This window comes from Trachurus trachurus (genome assembly GCF_905171665.1).
Source record: "Trachurus trachurus genome assembly, chromosome: 10".
Classification (NCBI taxonomy): domain Eukaryota; kingdom Metazoa; phylum Chordata; class Actinopteri; order Carangiformes; family Carangidae; genus Trachurus; species Trachurus trachurus.
This window is the reverse complement of record NC_139894.1, coordinates 36,845,622-36,865,381: the sequence shown is the minus strand read 5'-3', so window position 1 is coordinate 36,865,381 and position 19,760 is coordinate 36,845,622. Positions and strand designations below refer to the sequence as shown.

At 42.3% G+C, this 19,760-nt stretch overlaps 2 protein-coding genes across 2 annotated transcripts in view; one reads left to right on the top strand and one right to left on the bottom strand.

Annotated features, from left to right (window-relative positions):
• Positions 1 to 5,334: 5,334 nt before the first annotated feature.
• On the top strand, positions 5,335 to 11,173 carry nkx1.2lb (NK1 transcription factor related 2-like,b; the record flags this gene model as incomplete). The annotated part of the gene is made up of 3 exons (XM_083980808.1): positions 5,335 to 5,667; positions 7,519 to 7,762; positions 10,455 to 11,173. The coding sequence occupies 3 exons, from the start codon at positions 5,335 to 5,337 to the stop codon at positions 11,171 to 11,173; spliced, it is 1,296 nt and encodes a 431-aa protein (XP_083836934.1).
• Positions 11,174 to 15,295: 4,122 nt separating this feature from the next.
• uvssa (UV-stimulated scaffold protein A) overlaps positions 15,296 to 19,760 on the bottom strand; it is a 57,256-nt gene continuing 52,791 nt past the window's right edge. The window contains exons 14-15 of the mRNA XM_083980118.1: positions 16,302 to 16,476; positions 15,296 to 15,826 (exon numbers count right to left, since the gene is read on the bottom strand). Of these exons, the coding sequence (XP_083836244.1) occupies positions 15,733 to 15,826; positions 16,302 to 16,476 (269 nt within the window). The 3' untranslated portion in view covers positions 15,296 to 15,732. The remainder of the gene's footprint in view (positions 15,827 to 16,301; positions 16,477 to 19,760) is intronic.

Sequence of the window (19,760 nt, the reverse complement as noted above, 5' to 3'; positions counted from 1 at the left end):
TCCACTGCATGTTTTTGTCAATATTTCATCTCATCTAAAGGTTTTGCAGAACAATTGTAGTTTCTTTTTCTAGTTAGTGCTGCTGTACTGATGGGATACACATTGTTTTCAATGTATTCAAAATAAATGAAAGCTTCAGGTCTGACCTGATCACATCAAACTGTGAAGTTAGACTTCGTTTCAGCTCGTTCTTACTGCAGTTACATTAAACACACACACACACACACACACACACACACACACACACACACACACACACACACACACACACACACACACACACACACACACACACACACACACACACACACACACACACACACACAGAGGGAGAGAAAAGAGGAGAGAGAGAGAGAGTCACTGAGCTGTGACTTCCACCAATAAAAACTCATCTGGCTCCACTGCTTCACCCTAACCTCAGGGTCAGCACAGGGCAAACCCCCAGCCACACACACACACACACACACAAAATCATACGTAATATGAGATAGGTGACATTTTAGGAAAATATAAAGCTCTTCATGTGTGTCTGCTTCTTTTACAGATTTATGTTCATAGTGATGAGGGGACATTTTTTGTATTTATTATTAGCACATGAAAAATATAGATAACAGCATATTAAAAAGTAGAACAACAGTATACAATGTATACAGTAGATAAAGCAAATGTGCAGGAGAAACCAAAAAACCCCTAAGGGCTTGTCCAGTGGTCCTCCTATATAAACATTCAACATACATTTCATTTACAGTAATGTGAAGAACAACATAAAACAATTAGAAAAGAGACAGAGAGAAAATCAATGTTGTGTGGTGATGAAAAGTAAATATGTGGTTTATGTATTGCTCAACTGGGCCAATTATTTGTTTCTTAAATGAATTTATGCTTGTGCAGTTTCTAAGGTGGACTGGTAATGCATTCCAAAAGTGTGGACCTCTAAATCTAATTGAGAACTGAGAGAAAGTAGACTTGAAAAAAGTGGGATGAAGATTATTTGCTGACTGTTGAAATTATGAATCTGGGAATTGAACTGAAATACAGATTGGGAGTAACTTGTGAATGGATTGATGAACAAAAATACATATTTGAAAAGTATTTACAGCAAAGATAGGAAGAATATCAGTGGAATGATGCTGTGTCGTCTAAGTGCTAATAAAGAGGTCTGAACCCATCTGAATCACCTGGCAAAGACGTGTCGGTTCACACCAAGACAGACATTTGAATTTGATATAAAAGTAAGAAGAGTGAAGAGACAGAACGTCAGAAACAGAGAGAGACAGATAAAGAGACAGAGAGAGAGACAGTCAGAGACCCAGACCCAGACAGGGACTCAGACGGACACAGAGAGAGACATTAGGAGACCGGCAGCAGGAGGGAGAGACAGGCAGAGAGACGGAGAGACAGAGAGACAGGCAGTGGAGTGTAATGATTCCAGATGAGCTGAGTGGTCTGTGCCTGACAACTGAAATGAACAGGAATCAATAGTGAGAGCGTCTGTCTGCAGCAGATAAGACATACACACACAATGTTGACTATTAAAGACGACAGCTTGAGATATTACACTATTAGTTATGCTATTTTTAATCAGCTATCATATTTAATTAATTCTTCAGGTCAGATGCTATCTGAGTGTCGAACTGTGGATATGTATTGTAGTGGGGCCGTGTGTGTGCGTGGGTGGGTGGGTCAAGTGTGTGTGAGTGGAGGATGGGGATCTATTACTCCTGTAATGGGGAAGAGGAGGGGGCTAATCTAAAACACCTTGAAAAGACACAAACCCCACAGCACGGAGGCAGGGACACGAAAACAGCCCCACAGGAAAGAATTACTTCAACTTCCAGCTGAACATCCCATCAAAAAATCATTCTTCCTTTGTTTTGTTTTTTTGCATTTTCTTTTAACTTCAAAAACAGACCAATTCACACTCACTTCTTTTGTAGGATCATCTCTGTAGCGCAACACAATTATTTCACCTGTGTGTTAGGTCGCCCTACATCTAATGAATGAATGAATGAATGAATGAACAAAGACCATGTGCTTTCATCTGATTCCAGTATTTTTACATATAGAAAATTGACTGTAAAAGCAACTATAGAAACAATATTTTGACTGTGAGACACTGGATCATATAGGAAACCTACATAGTATTACTGTAGCTGTGTTGATGCATCATATCACTAATCATATGATGCTATGAGCTCAGAGTGGAGCACAGAAATGTAAGATCTGAAATATGATCATAAAAATAATTATGTCATTACACATGTCCTGTTAGAATTATAGATGTATTAAATATGAAAGGAGCCACATTGAAAAAAAACAAAGTAATAATAATAATGATGATAATAATAATAATAATAATAGTCAGAGGCTGTGTCGGCAGAGGCAGGCTGAGGTGTGATGAAGGCCTCAGTATCATCATCATCACCTCTGACTAGCCACCGCTGAGACATCAGGCAGCTCAAGCTGCTAATTATAGTAATTATGATTCATTACTGGCTGAGATTAATTTAATAAAGAGGAGGTTGAGCAGAGCTCGTTAACCTTCATTAGAATAATTATAGACACAAAACACACACACGCTCACTTTTACACGCACACACGCGCACAGGGAGAGGGGGAGAGGCTGCTGCTGGTACGTGGGAACTGTCACTGTGTGTGTGTGTGTGTGTGTGGGGGGGGGGGGGGGGGGGGTTGCAGCAGATCGTAAAATTATCGTGAAATTATCGATTTAAACCCTTAAAACATACGCGCGCCATATTATCATAGACTATCATAGGATTTTCAGTGTTTTCATTTATTTATTTATTCTATTTTATTCCATTTCTTATTTAAGACATATGTATCTATGTGTTTGGTTATCATAATTAGCATGTATTATTATTCCTCTTATTATTATAATTATTACTTTGTTGTTATAGCTTCAAAATGCTGCGCGTTACATTTATTTAATTTCTCTGGATCAGGATTTCCGGTGACTAAACGCACACACGTCATAGTAGCAGCTCGTGCTGGCCCTAACGCAGGGTGGCGGACCTCCCAGGTGGACCCGGGTCTGCCTGGGTCTGAGCTGCAGACAGAGCCCCTCCTCTTCCTCCTCCTCCTCCTCCTCCTCCTCCTCACTCACCTGACTGATGCTCCTCTCCTCTCTCCTCCATGACGTCCTCTTGTCTCTCTGTGTGTTTTTTGCTTCTGCTTTATAGTTTCCTCCACTTCTTAGAATGCTAATATTTCCCAAGGTGAAAACGCTGCTGCAGATATTCAATAAAGTTAATAATACACTGACTGTTTTAAAATAAAGCCATAAAGTCTCCAAGCAGACACAGGAAGTAGATCAAAAGGGGCTGGTAATGGCCTCTTCTCTCTGATTGGCTAATCATGTCTCATTGTTTCAGTCATTATTTTGCTCAACTTTTAATTTCGCCCCCCTAAGGATCATTGAGCAAAGCAATTACATGGAGCTGACCTTGTGTATCAGGCCGGGAGGAGGACAGACAGGGAGATGTCCCGCCGCCTCTCTCTCTCTTTCTCATTTCTTCCACAACAATATAAAAAGTGGCGTCAGAGCGTCGTCACCGCTCTCTGCTCTGCTCTGCACCCACAAAGAGACTCAACTGAATATTAAAAGGATAGTTCACCCAAAATTCAAATTTCACTCATTATCTACTCACCCTCATGTCGACTAAGAGCTGTGAGAATTTTCAGAGTCCTCCGTTCCTTCTCTGAGTTACGGGGGGTCCGCGCAGCAGTATTTGTCCATATAATGGTTGTCGATGGATACCAACTTTCTTCGTCCAAAAAGACAGAAATTGTTCCGCTGGTCAGTGCGGAACAATTTCTCATGTCGGGGCTTCAATACAAGAGGGACATTACAGACGAGCACTATGGAGGTATTTGGATGTTTTTTGGTGTGTCTTTTTGGACGAAGAAAGTTGGTATCCATTCACAACCATTACAAATACTGCTGCGCGGACCCCCGTAACTCAGAGAAGGAACGGAGGACTCTGAAAATTCTCACAGCTCTTAGTCGACATGAGGGTGAGTAGATAATGAGTGAAATTTGAATTTTGGGTGAACTATCCCTTTAAGTCCCAGCATTAGAATAAACACGTCATGTGTTAAATCAAAATCCAATTCTGTGGTCTATTATTTTCTGGCATAGTAATGACTGCCAAGGATTAGGAATCAATATTTCACTGCAGCGGGGACATTACCGGCTTTATTCAGCCCGTAATTGAGTTTTGAGGAGGGGCCTTATAGCTGCTCTGGAATCTGCATCCCAGATAAGAGTCCTGTTGGTGTGGATGTGGATGCAGAGCAGACCTGAACCCTGCTGGCCCCCCGACCCTGTGTCCGTCCACCTGTCCTGACACGTGCACAAATACTGTAAACCTGGTGGGAGTATATAGGGAGCGCGCCTCACACACTCTCTACTGTCTGTTTTGCCCAGAGCGCGCACCCCGAGATAATAGACTATTAGTGGAAGTGGGATTAATTTGTAGCCAATTACAAGCTGTATAGTTGAATAGGAACGCATAAATAAGGAGGGATACACACACACACACACACACACACACACACACACACACACACACACACACACACACACACACACACATTATGTGAGCGTGTGATAGAGGGTCCTCGAGGGGCCGCCTAAAGACCAAAAAAGGAGTTTAGAGCTGCAGGAGCTGGAGAGAGAGAGAGAGAGAGAGAGAGAGAGAGAGAGAGAGAGAGAGAGAGAGAGAGAGAGAGAGAGAGAGGAGGGAGGGATGAAGGGGACAGAGAGGGGACGGGGGTCTTCACTTAACTAATGGGGACAGAGAGAGAGAGACACAGCAGAGAGAGGAGAGCGCGCTGCTTTAACCATTAGCCACAGATCCGTTCCATCCCATCCCGCCTTTAACTCCTGTCAGGCTCCAGAGCGCGCGCACCCACCGGTGATCAGACGGAGCGCGCGGGGCTCAGAGCGCGGTGTGAAGTGTGTGTGAGAGTGTGTGTGTGTATGTGTGTGTCACTACGGGACAGCGGCGCCGTCACGCAGACGGTAGATGACGGCAGTGTGTGTGGACGCCGAGGATGAACCGGAGAGAACAAGTTTAAACTTTTAACGGGGACCGAGTCCGGAATCCAGCTCGACCCCGCATCTAGTCCAGACTCTGACCGATGGGAGACTTGAAGGGGCTGATAACCTGACCCCCCACCACCACCCCTCCCTGGATGCTGCTAGTTGTGTGTGTGTAACGCGCGTCAGGCGGAAACTTTTCTGTTCACACGGCTCCTGCTTTTTTTTAATCCGGATCGTCGCTTTATGGGAAGGAGCGAGTGAATTAAGAGATGAACCGGGACAGAGCGGTACCGGGACCGGGGCCTGGGACGGACGGGGTCCAGACTGTGATATGCCGGGACAGAGCCGCGGCGGCGGGAGGGGGGCCCGTGCAGGCTGCTGACACGACCCAGTCCGCCATGAGCCGGGACAGAGCGAGACCGGCGCCGGACGGGGACGGGGACGGGATCCAGACCGTGGTTTTAGGCCCGGACAACGGGGACCTGCTGGTGGACGGGGACAAGCGGCTCTTCTCGAACGCGGTGGCCGCGGGCAGAGACGCTCAGGCCACGGAGAACCACACGGAACCTCCGAGCAACCCGGTGCTGGCGCCGCCACAGCAGGTAGAGTCCCCCAGACCCCAGACCCCAGACCGAGCTGGAGCGGGTCTCCTGCTGCTGGACCAGAACTAGAGCAGGTGTAGGGTCCAAGACAAAGAGACAGAAGCAGAGCACAGCACAGAATTCAGCACAGACCCGATCTGAATTTACAGAGGAAGAGTTTGATTATGCTGTATTGTTGTCAAGTAGACTCATTTATGCCACGGCCTGGTCTTGGTCCGGTGTTGGTCCGGTGACGGTGTGGGCCTCTGAACAGACATAGCTGTTTATTTGTTCCCGCGCTGAGTCAAACTGAACTCAGAGTGAAACTTTATTCTGAGAAAGAAAACAGGAGAATTCCAGTTTAACTATAAACTAATTTAATCTGACATTTGATCTGTCTTTTAAACGAAATCACAATTATCTGAAGGAAAATTGTGTGAAATTTTAGTTCAGCAAGGCAAGGCAATTTTATTTATAGCCCGTTTTTACAAACAGTTTGTCTCAAAGGGCTTTACATGGCATCACAACAACATCCTCTGTCCTTAGACCCTCACATCCACTGAGGAAAAACTCCATAGAAAACCCTTTTAACAGGGAAAACAGGAGAAAGCTCAGGGTGAGCAACAGAGGAGGGATCCCTCACCCAGGACGGACAGACGTGACATAGATGTTGTTACAGACAAGAAAACACTTTATAGTTTATGACACAGAATGTGGGAAACATGGGAATGTTAACAAGAGTAGACTTGGTGTAATTTAAAAATCAAACCAAGCGTTTCTGTCCTTAGCGATAATGAAAAAGAATAAAGCAGTTTTGTAATGTCTCCTATAAAATAAGAGGAGTTGTTGGTGTTAGTGAGGGGCCGCTGCGCTGTGTGGTTGTGTTAATGGGCCCGTGGCCCCGGATTACTGGCGGACAGAATTCCTCCGTGGAGAGAGTGGGATTATTCCTGTGGAGTCGCTCCACAGCGGCCTCATCAATACATGAACGATCCTATCAGCTGCCTCTCTGAACCTTTATCTGCTGCACACACCGGGACCACCGACTCCTCTGCTCCACATAAATCTGAAGGACACTCAGTGACCGGGTCACACAGATATGAGTGGGAGGGATTTATGGAAACATAAATTTGGGTTTTATAACATTTAAATACATCGTTCAGCAGAGATGCTATAAAGAGGAAAATAGCTGATTTCCTTTTTGTCTCATCTGACGAGTGTAAATAGACAGACGCCAAAATGTGTGTTGTTGCTGTGTGAGTTTGTTCCAAGGAAACACTGATGTGACCGTGTTTTTTATTATTATTTTATAGTGTGTCTTATTTGTAACAACGATTTTTATTATTGTTGTTGTTGCTGCTGTTATTATTATTATTATTATTGCTGTTATTAGTAGGCTGTTATTAGATGACTAGAAAAAAATGAAATGACAAAAGCATATAATAATAACAATAATGATAATAATAGCATAGTAATAATAATAATAATAATAATAATAATAATAATAATAATAATAATAATAATAATAATAATAATAATAATAATAATAATATATTGATATTGATAATAATACTAATAAATAAATAAAGGCCATGACTCATTTTTAAAACACAGCTCAGAGACAGTGGAAGGTCCTGAGCCTCAGCCGGAGCTACTTCACTCAGCAGTTCAACTGGCGGGAAGAAGCTGAGTGTAAAATAATTATAGCCTAATAATAATATTGCTATTATTATTATTATTATTATTATTATTATTATTATTATTATTATTATTATTATTATTATTATTATAATAAATAATAATAGCCTAATAATAAATGTGTCATAATAATAATAAACAGTAATTGATGAGTTCCGGTGTGTCGTTTTCCAGGGCCCCACCGGGCACCGGACCACATCCTTCTCCGTGCTGGACATCCTGGATCCCAACAAGTTCACAAGCAACCGGAGACCCCAGCAGCAGCACGCGAGCCACCGGGGAGAGCGCGAGCTGAGCGGCTACGGAGCAGAGAACCGGAGAGGAGGAGGAGGAGGAGGAGGAGGAGGAGGAGGAGGGGAGCGGGAGTCCGGCCTGGAGACCAGCAAAGGCTGCTACGGCGCGGAGGAATACCCGAGCAGTAAGTCTACCTCCGCCGCGTATTTACACTAACTTTTAATTTGAAATGTGTGTGTGTGTGTGTGTGTGTTTGTGGAATTGAACGGCGGGAACTGAACCCCCCTCATCCACCACAAGTCATCAACAACAAGGACTTTTTCCTTCTAAAATATTGATCTGGATTGAATTCGTGTTCGTTCACACTTGATTGGACCGTTAGATGTTTCATTCTGCTCGTTCTGCATGCGGCCTCGGCCTCGTAAATCCCGCTTTAATGACACTACTTTATTTTTCTGGAGGATTTAAAAATTCCCAGTTATTAGCGTGTCAGTGTGTGTGTGTCTGTGTATTGTGTGAATGTGTATGTGTGTGTGTGTGTGTGTGTGTGTAAAAGAGTTGCGAGGTAATTGGCAACAGTGCATGCTGATAGGTAGGCTATTATTGATCTGCTCAACTGTGTGTGTGTGTGTGTGTGTGTGTGTGTGTGTGTGTGTGTGTGTGTGTGTGTGTGTGTGTGTGTGTGTGTGTGTGTGTGTGTGTGTGTGACCCATTAGACCTGCTTCCTGTTTAATGAAGGTCTATTTATTTATTATGTCTTCTTATTTCTTCACAAATTTCAAAATAAAAGCCCGTCTGAGCGTCAGCTCTGGTAATTTTTATTTTGTAATAAAAAGAAGTGAAAATGTAGAGCAGTAAAATTATCTCATATAGAAACAAACATTTATGTGAAGCCCATGCTTCCTGTTGTCGAACACGTGTTGCAGAAAGAAAACAAACAGAAGCTGTAGCCTAAATGTTTGAAATGAGCTGAACCTGGATCAGCTCCGTTTTTTTTTTTTGTTTAAAATAAAACTCAGTGAGACTCGGAGCTGTTACATTCTATAAATAACAGCAGCATTTTGAAGCTATATAACATGAAATTAAAGTGTGTGTGCGAAGTTTTAATTTAATGTATAACTTTTAGGAGCAAATGTTCCTTTGTGAGCAGCGCTGTGACTGGAGGAAGCTGCAGTAGAAACGCAGCGCGGTGTTTGTGTTGGAGCTTTATCTTTCTTGTCCTGTACAATCTGGTTCGTTTTGTGTCCATGTTAAAAAAAAAACAAGTTCGACCAGTTAAAACGTAAATTATTCTTATTCCATTTTTACTGTGCTCTTTTTTTCCATATTTGATAGGCTATTGAGTATTAACGGCAGCGGCCTGCAGCTTCACTCACTGGGCCTCACAACCTTATTTCAATTAATGTATGTAGGTCTAATAAACATAATAAAAAAAAAAGTTTTGCTAAATATTTTCTTGTGATTTTAGATTTTATTCTAAGACGAAGTTTTAAAATCTCATCTCTTATGGTGGTTAATTAAAAAAAAAAAAAAAAAAATTTTTTTTCCCCCAATCAGGACTAAATGGATCCGTTCACTCACTAACCCTTTTTTTCCCCATTCTTTTACCTGTTTTTTGTTTTTTGTTTTTTTTTGCATTTGTATTTGTTTATTCTTGTTGTTAATTATTAATGAGTGCTGTGTGTAGAGGCTCCTGAGGCCTGCTGGCTCTCAGGAGCTTCTGCAGGCCCCAGCATAGTGTGTTCATTAAATTCATTCTAACTGTAGATTTAAGGTATCATTTTTTCCATGGTGAGCCTGTTCTCATACTGTGGCCGTGGGCGTGAACCTTGGCTCAGTGGATCAGTTGTGTCTGCATAGGGACTGAGGCAAGGCCGTAATTACCATATACATTGGGGGGGACACATCCCCCCCCAATATTCAGATATGCTCAAAATGTCCCCCCCAATATATAGCTATCTGATGAAAAAATAAAAATGAACAAATAAAAAAGTATCCCATGTGTAAGCAAATTTACCGTACTTTCTGGTCTATAGAGCACACCTGAATATAAGCAGCACCAGGCCGTTGCTAGGAATTCTGCACCCCCTTAAAGAATACTAAAGTGGGCCCCTCCCCCTAACTTTTCCAGTTTTTTTTTCTTAGACTACGCATGTATTATCATTTTTTATTTAATCTACCTTGTTTTGATGCTAATGCAACATTACACTGCAAAAACCCAAGTATCTTACCAAGAATATTTGTCTTATTTCTAGTCAAAATGTCATTTCTAGTCAAAACAAATATCATTATACTTAAAATAAGACACATCATATTAAAAGTAGCTTGTTTTTAGACACTTTTTTACTTCTTTCAAGCATATTTTCACTTGGAATAAGTAGAAAAAATCTGATAGTGGAACAAGCACAAAAAAACATGTTTTCACTGGCAGATTTCTCTACTTATTTCAAGTGAAAATTAGTTTGAAACAAGTGAAAATTATCTAAAAACAGTTTGTTGACGGTTTTTTGTGGGCCCCACTGGGCACTGGGCCCCTAGAATTATCATCACCTTCTCCCCTATACAATGGCCCTGGCAGCACCAGCTAAATTTTAAAAGAAAATACGTATCTAGGCCGCACTTGAATATAAGCCTCAGGTTTTCATGTTGAAACATGAGATATTTACACAGAAAGACAGTAGGGAACTGTGGAAGTCCACTCGCTTTTCTGCTGTTTTGGTTACGCTCCTCTCAGACATGTGCATTTGTTGACAACGAAAGAGAGAGATTTGGTCCCCCCCCCCCCCCAATGTTGATTCCATGGTTACGGACTTGGACTGAGGGTCCTCCCTTCCACAGCTTGTGTGTGTAACCTGCTGTGTGTTGTGTGTTTCCAGAGGAAGGCTTTGTGTACAGAAGTCCGGACGAGGACGACTACCACAGATCTGGGACTCCGGAGTCAGACGCTCCGGACGGCCCCTACAGCAGCGAGGAGAGCAGCTCGGCCCTGCTGCCCGGCAACGGAGACAGGGACGCGGGCCAGCTGGGCCACCAGGACGCTTCCAGAGACACCAAGAGCCCCGGAGCAGGGTCGGCGGGCCAGACCAACGGGGCCGGAGCCACCAAGCCCAAGAGGAAGCGCTCGGGCTCAGACTCCAAGTCAGGGAAGCCCCGTAGGGCCCGGACTGCCTTCACCTATGAGCAGCTGGTGGCGCTGGAGAACAAGTTCAAGTCCACGCGCTACCTGTCGGTGTGCGAGCGCCTCAACCTGGCCCTGTCGCTGTCCCTCACCGAGACCCAGGTCAAGATCTGGTTCCAGAACCGCCGGACCAAGTGGAAGAAACAGAACCCCGGCGCCGACACCTCGGCCCCCACCGGAGGCGGTTCGGGGGGCGCGGGCGGAGGGGCGGGGGGCCTGGGGGGCCTCAGCCCTCTCAGCCCCTCCCCTCCGGTCAGCGGCCACCTGGCCATGCACGCGGGCTACGCCGGCCACCACCACCCCTCCGCCGGCAGCCTGGTCCAGCTGCCCTTCCTCACAGCCAGCCACGTCCTGTCCCCCTTCATGCTGGGGACGCAGAGCTACGCTGCCCCCGCCTTCTACAGCACACACCTCTAGACACACAACCTCCCCTCAGAGACAGACTGCCAGCTCTGCTCTTTTTACTACCAATATTTGGAGGCTTTAATTTGAATGGATTATTTTGATAGAATGTGAATATGAACAGAACCTGTACATAAATCTACTTGTAGCTCTTCTGAATGCTGTTTTAAACTCTGTACTAGACCGATAGCTGATTTCTTTGATTTGAAAAAAGTCTGTATGAATATTGAATGTTTATTTATGACTTAAGGAATGGCTTGATCTATTGTCAGTACTGTGTATCTCCAGCTGTGGTTGTTTTCACATGGACTTCTTCTGTTATTTATTGAATTTGTTGACAGTTTCCAGAAAACCCTTGGATGTATTGAATCCTCAGATCATATGATTGTCTTTGATATTAAAATGATGGGAATTAAACAATGAAACAACCCAGTGAGCTTATTTCAGTCACAACAACTTGGAGTGGATCTGAAGTGGTTTTGGTGAAGAGGTTTTTGTCTGTGTCACAACCTAACCAAAGCTTTGTGCAGCTTTTCTTTCAGCTCTGCACAAAATGCACCAGATTTTAAGTGTTGATTCATAAGAAGCAAATATATTTTGGGTTTTAAAAACCAAGTGTATTTTTCCAGCTGGTCTCTCAGGCGTCTCTGGAGCTCTAGTGGAAACAGGGCTGTGAGCCATTCTGTGTTTAAAAAAAAAAAAAAAAAAAAGCAAATTTCAGAGGAATGTGGAACGTGTGGACTGAGGCATCGATATTATACCGAACATAAAGCTGCTATAAAATCACACTACAAACCTACACAGCAAGTTACAAAAACCCACAATATTCATTTGAATGGAAGAATTTCAACACTTTTGTTACAATAAGCATAGTATTATTTTTAACAGTAAAAATCTAGTACTATTTTAATTTCTGAAGTAAAACTAATCCAAAAATTATGGAGTTTTGTTTTGAACAGAACACAATGCATTTTATTTATTCTTTTTTTTTTTTTTTTAGCTGTTGATGTGTTCTGCTCCAGGAATAAATACTTTCTACAGTGGTTACAGTGGTACAGTGGTTCCCAACCTTTTTTGGCTTGTGACATCACAAATTTCCAATTTTCAATCAACATGCGCAAGCTCAGATATTTTTAGATGCTGCATTTTATTTGAACTCAATTTATATTCGATAAAGTGAAAGTATAGAATACTGTTGTGTTTGGTGTTTTTAATCATAATTTAAAAAATAATTTGTTAAAAAAAATATTTTTATCAGTCATTTTTTTAAAATCAATTACTTGACATTTTAGGCGACCCCATTTACATTCCAGGCGACCCCACATGGGGTCCTGACCCCAAGGTTGAAAAACACTGATTTAGTACTTAAAATGTTGCATCGTCCCCATAATGCTGTCACAACATAAATGAGACCCACAGAGGACTCGTCATCTTCATCCTGATCAATGTCAGGATTAATGAAAAGGATCATCTCATTATCATTATCATTATCAGTTGAGACAAGAGTTCATTATTTCAAGTCATTTCAGCCAAGTGTTGTGAAATACAGATTCAGTTCAGTGTCAGTTCCAGTGAGACACAGCAGCAGTGATGTCTCAGGCTGTCTCCTGCCTGACGGACTGACTGAGCAAACCTCAACTTCACAGTCAGGTGAGACACTTTCAGAACATGTGAACCTGACAGATCGGTTCACCTGCTGGTCTGAGGTTCTACTGTGTCATTTTTAATCCAAATTTAAGAATTCTCAATCAAGCTTCTCTGAAACGAACGCACTGTACTCGTACAGTCTGCAGGAAGCAGCGCAATGTGCTTCACAACAACCGTACATCTAACACAACACATATATAACACAAATATGTCATATAGAATAAACAGACAAATAAATAAACAACAACCTAAGTAGATAAATGTATGCGTTCATGAAATTAAAGGCAGATTAGAACGTGTAAATTACATAGACAAAAGGTGTAGATTATGCATGTGACAGGTAAATAGAAATAAAACAAATCAGTGCTTTAAATTGTTTTTTTTAAGTGATTTCTGGCATGTATAGAAAGCTAACACAGGGATTTAAAGGGATAGTTCAACATTTTGGAAAATTCGCCTATCACCATAATCCCTATAGTCATAGGGATAGGTTAATTGCCTTTAACTGTCAGTGGATGTTGTTCTGAGATCAGTGGGGCAGAGGCGTGAGCTGCTCAGCTAGCAAAATGGAGGTGAATAGGTCCCCTGTCCCTCATCAAACTCATCAAATACACAATCCAACAACTCCAAAACGCTCTGGTGGACAAGTTGTGACCTGCACATTCACCACGCTATGAGATAACGACGTATAATTATGTAACATTACGACACACGAGGCAAATACTCATAACTACTTGCGCTTTTGAAATCACTCCACCCAGCAGCCGTGTCTGGAATGTAGTTCCGGCTACGCATTTGCCTCGAAAACAACTCTGTCTGGTAATGTTACATTATTATTTCATGGCGTGGTGAATGTGTAGGTCACAACTTGTCTACCAGAGCGGATCTCAAAACACTGTGACTATAGGGATTATGGCAATGGGTGAATTTGCCAGAATGTTGAACTATCCCTTTAAGAACCAGCTTGCTGTCTGTTGGGTTTTTGTGGATTAGTAGTTACTGTATTCAGACAGAGAGAGACCCAGAATCGTGTATTATCTTCGTAGTTATTATTTTGTAAATTTGAAAGCTATGTTGAGGTGGAAGCAGGAAAAGGAATGGATCAAGGACTGAGCCCTGTGGAACCTCTCAGGTCACAGGAGCTGTATCAAATGGAAATCCCTGTCAAGAGAGGTAGTAGATAAGCTTGTGAATCTTGTCTGTCTCAGAATCGACAGTGTTAAATGCAGCACTGAGACCTAACAGCACTGGGATTCAGACTCTGCAGAGTCCATGTTAGTGCAAATTTTAACAGGGGCATGATGAGATCTAACTCCAGCCAGAACAAAAAACATACAATTTGTAATTTTGGTTTGGTAGGTATTTAATTATTAAAAAATCTAACCTTTTCAAAGATTTTGATGAGAAATATGAAATTTGGGATTGGTCTGTAGTTAGTCTGGGTGAATGGATCTGGATTATTAATGGATAATGCGTTTTCCACTAGCTTTCAGACAACAGTTGAGGAAAAAAACAGAAAACTGGAGGGAGCAGTCGACAATTTGTATTGTCGCTTTATTAAGAGCTGAAAATAGATTTTTAAAAAGTTGTAGGACATGGGTTTTAGTGCATCTTGTAGTAGAAAGTAGATGACTGACTGACTGACTGAATGGTTTATTTTGGTCATACGATATAAATTGATGATGATTAGTTAAGAATGGTGAATTAATGAGACCATCATCAGTAATTGCTTTTTAGCTGTTTTCCAGATGAATCTGGTGTGGACAATATCGGATCAGGCATGGATTTAACAGTATTAATATACTGTTATATATATATAGGAGCCACATTTCACTTAGGCTACTCATTTCACTTACTGACATGATGTACCCGGGTACTCAATACTAATAATACTTAAAGCAGAAGTAAGCGATCCGGTCGTTTTGGCTAATGCTGCGTTCCAGGCAGGCTTTTGAAACCGTAAGTTACAGCTTCAAGTCACAACTTACGACTTTGTAGCGTTCCAGGCAACCCGCAACTCGCATTTCTCCGTCCTGTTTTACCTGTGAAAGTCACTATAACGGCCACTCGTAACTTCCGACCCGTGAACTCGCACCAGATTGAACTGGTACGACTTCACAGGTCGGAAAAACACGAGTTACAGGCTGCCCTGAACGCACCATAACGTCTTGTCAGCCGATGGAGTTAGCAGCCCCCGCCCTCGTCATGGATCTATTGGTCCTCGTCCCTACGTCACCACATTCAGGCTCATCCCTTGGCTGCACACACAGCCCTTCATGCCGTTCTCTCTCCTCATTGGATAAAAACTGTAGGATACAAGGAAAGTTTTCTCCTCGGCTCAGAGCAGAGCAGAGTGACTGACAGACCCGTGTTTCGGTCCAAACACTCGATGTAAGTGAATAACACAAAAATATCGCTTACTTCTGCTTTAATCTTGAAATGATGGAGCACAAGAAACAAATGAGACTTAAGAAAAAGACTGAATTTACTTCTGGTACAAATCTCTGATGTTGATTTACACTTATCATCACACACACACACACACACATCATGTCTTTCAAAATCACATGCACATAAACATTCAAAATCACATAAAAACGATGAATTTAACCAGACAACAGGAGAAAAGGAGCAGACATCGAGGTAGTCATCAAAATGAAAAGTGGAGACTTCCAAAGGGTCTGGTGCTGAACCATGTGGTCTATACATCAGACATACAGTACATCATTCATTTAGGCATCAACAGTGTGTGAGGAGCTGCTCATGAAGAATCTCTATCATCATCTCTCAGCACGCATTTGATCAGTGGTCAATAATCAATAATCAGTCAATCAGTCCTGTTACTTCCAAAGCTTAAAGAAACCAATCAAACGCATGTAGTGTTCAGACATTGGGTTGTCAGATCTCAGTCCACTGCTGAACTCAGGTCAGTTCAGGGCGTAGTTGAACTGGTTGGAGAACTTGTCGTGTTTCCTGCTGTCAGCTTTACTCATCACCTGAGCCACTCTGCGCATGGCGCTCCTGGAGGACACACACACACACACACACACACACACACACACACACACACACACACACACACACACACACACACACACACACACACACACACACACACACACACACACACACACACACACACACACACACACACACACACACACACACAGACAGAAAACAGAAAAACATTAATACTTGTCTTTTTTCTTTGTTTGTTTGGCGTGTTTTTTATTTTTTATGATTGCCGTTGTTTTTGATTTCTTTTTCTCTTTTCTCTTTTTTTTTTCTTCTTAAATATTCTAAAATTTTGGTTTTCAGATTTTTTTCTTTTTCAGGTGTATATATAAATCTAAAAAAACAAAAACAAAAGACAATTGTTTGTCTACTAATACCACTTGAATTGTCCAAATGGTTGCTGAATTAATATTGTAAAAGTGGTTGTGAGGAAATAATAAAAAAAAAAAGAAATTGAAAAAAAGTGAGCCAGTGAACGTACTTGTTGAAGACTTTCCTCTCCAGCCGGGAGCGGGACGTGTTGGAGCTCTGTTTGAGGTCGCTGAGGTTGGGGAACTTCTTCTTTTTCCCTTTTCCTTTTTTACGCACTCTGTCCGAGCCCAGGTTCTCTCCGGTCGCTGCCTCGATGTCTCGCATCAGATCCGCATCACGCCAGTCTGCAACATACAGCCAAGACATCATTTACAGCTGGGTGCAAGACTTGGAAACTATGACAAAGACTTAAAGGGATAGCTCAACATTTTGGCAAATTGGCCCATTGCCATAATCCCTATAGTCATAGCAGTAGGTTCGTTACCTTTATTTGTCGGTGCAAGCTATTTTTAGAACGGCGGAGCAGAGCGGTGAGCTGCTCAGAGCTACGCTACAGAGGCTAATGGGATTTCTTGGTTTCCCTCATCAAACTCATCAAATACCGATCCAACAACTCCACAACGCTCTGGTGGACAAGTTGTGATCTGTTCATTCACCACGCTATGAGATAATAACACAACGTTACCACACAGAGTTGTTTTAGAGGGAAATTCATGCAAAACAGCTGTAGGCGAACCTGTTGGGAAGGATGTACAGTACTGTAATCTGTGATGACTATATGTATTTATATGTATTTATTGTATCATGTGTGCTATGTGAGCTCTACTGTGTTGACTCTGAACTTTTGTTGCAAACCAAATTGCCCTTCGGGGACATTAAAGATTTTCAAATAAAAAAAACCGCTGATGCGCGTTGCCTTCAGGGACAGTTTTTCAAGACGTTACCAGACAACTCTGTCTGGTAACGTTGTGTTATTATCTCATAGCGTGGTGAATGTGCAGCTCACAACTTGTCCACCAGAGCGTTGTGGAGTTGTTGGATTGTGTATTTGATGAGTTTGATGAGGGAATCCAAGAAATCCCATTAGCCTCCGTAGCGTAGCTCTGAGCAGCTTGCGGCTCTGCTCCGCCGTTCTAAAAATAGCTTGCACCGACAAATAAAGGTAACGAACCTACTGCTATGACTATAGGGAATATGGCAATGGGCCACCTTGCCAAAATGTTGAACTATCCCTTTAAGCTAGCCTGCTCTTCCTGCCTTTCCTATGACTCAGCCTGCCCACCAGAAGATGCCTTCATCAACTCTTCCTTGACTCAACAATCCCCATTTATCCCACATCCCATGTTATTAATAGTTTTCTATTGTATTTCTGTATGCAACTCTATGTCCCGTCTGTCCGTCCTGGGTGAGGGATCCTCCTCTGTCTCTCACCCTGAAGTTTCTCCTGGTTTGTCTTGGGAGTTTTTCTTCAGAGGATATGAGGGTCTAAGGTCAGAGGATGTTGTTATGATGCCATGTAAAGCCCTTTGAGACAAACCGATTGTAAAAATGGGCTATACCCAGAGGAAAGCAAAGTCCAAGATGAGATCTCATTGTTGTTTCTTTCATTTCTCCTAAATGAGCTACCGGTATATTTGATACTAAGGTGAGACCAAAGGCTTTTTCTCCTGCTGCTCAACTTCAACTCAGGAGAAACAAGCACATATAATATCATGCTTGATCTCCATATGATCTAAAATAAGTCTAATTTAAGTCTGATACATCATTATGGTTTGGTTTTAAAGACCAAACATAGAGGTCTTGTGTCACATTTGATCACACTTTCTAAAATCTGAAATTGTTGTTTTGAGGTAAAAATATATTTTTTAAAGCATTTTTGAATATGAATTCTATAGCAGTTTCTTTCGTCTTTTGTAAAGTATTACTTCAATTAAAAACTCTTTCTTTTTTATTATTTTTTTCTAAAGATTTTCTCAGAATCCTTCCCCTTACAAAGGATTAGATATTCTATAAACGTAATTATTGTTCTTTGTCTCTCTCTGACAATATGTCAGCATCCCTGCACAGCCATTGATAAAAGCCACACTGTTGCTGTGGCATTGTCAGGGGTCTATTCAGCTGTGGACATAAGTGTCAATCGTACAAAAAAAAAGCTCTAGTTTTTGTATTTCTTCTTATCTGGCTCACCCTTTTATTATCTTTTCACTTTTTTCACTCATTTCTAAAATATTCATATGAGACTACAGAAAGAGCTCAAAGAAAACTCAGCTATGACTCCCAAGATCTCATCATTCTTCTCAAATGTCTCAATGTCTTCTCATAGTGGCCTCAGGATAATATAGCTCATCTGTGTCTCACTCTGATCAAAGGAAGAGATCTCTAAATTATATTGAATAGGTCTCATTTTTTCAAATTACCAAAGACAGTTTAAGTGCAAAGGATTGTGGGAAAATAAACTGTTACTGCTGTATTCTTCTGCCCGCAAATTTGAAAACTGCTAGACTTGCCTTGAAATATGAACTCCTGTGTAATCAAGCTAAACTCTCTCATCACCTCTTTTCTTTCCTGAGTGTAAATGCAGATGATGAGAGAAACAGTGCTACAGAAACACACTCATCTGAATCCACTTCTGCTCTTAATGAAAAGCGCGATGCCATATTACTCTGTGTGATAACGTAAAAGTGTGTGTGATGTGGAGTAATGACGAAAGCGACCGGACGAACACACACTCTGCTTAATGACGAGCCGAGGGGGGAATTAGTGATAAAGCTGTGGTAATGCAAAGTAATTACACTGTGATGGTGACGGGACTGAAGTCTCTGTCAAAACACTGACCCCTGCTTTGTGTGTGTGTGTGTGTGTGTGTGTGTGTGTGTGTGTGTGTGTGTGAGGGGTTATTAATCAGCCGGGCTGACCCTGGGTCTGACTGGACCTTCAACTATCCCTCATTACACACACACACACTCACACACACTCACACACACACACACACACACACACACACACACACACACACACACACACACACACACACACACACACACACACACACACACACACACACACACACACACACACACACACACACACACACACACACACACACACACACACACACACACACAGATCAGCAGTAATTGAAAAGCAGCTGGTGTATTTAGGAGAATCATTACTGCTAAAGAAGAGCAGCTGCCTTTACATTGTGTGTGTGTGTGTGTGTGTGTGTGTGTGTGTCTATTACTCTGTTGTGATCTTAGGAGTTTGAGAAAGAAAACAAGGAGATGAAAGAAAAGAAAAAAGAGGAGAAGCTCCAGAGAAAGAGAGAGAGATGGTCTTGTGAATTTAATCTGCAGCAGCAGGGCTCTCCTCTCTGTCAACACCTCTTAGCCCTCCAGCTGGGTCTGTGTGTGTCTGTGTGTCTGTGTCTGTGTCTGTGTGTGTGTCTGTGACTGTGTGAGTGTGTTTGTCTGCGCAGGGGCCAGGCCACACACACACATCCACGAAGGCATCTAGGGTTTTTGGTTTGTTCAGATGTCTCTCAGCTTCGCATCAGTAAGCACAGTGTGTGTGTGTGTGTGTGTGTGTGTGTGTGTGTGTGTGTGTGTGTGTGTGTGTGTGTGTGTGTGTG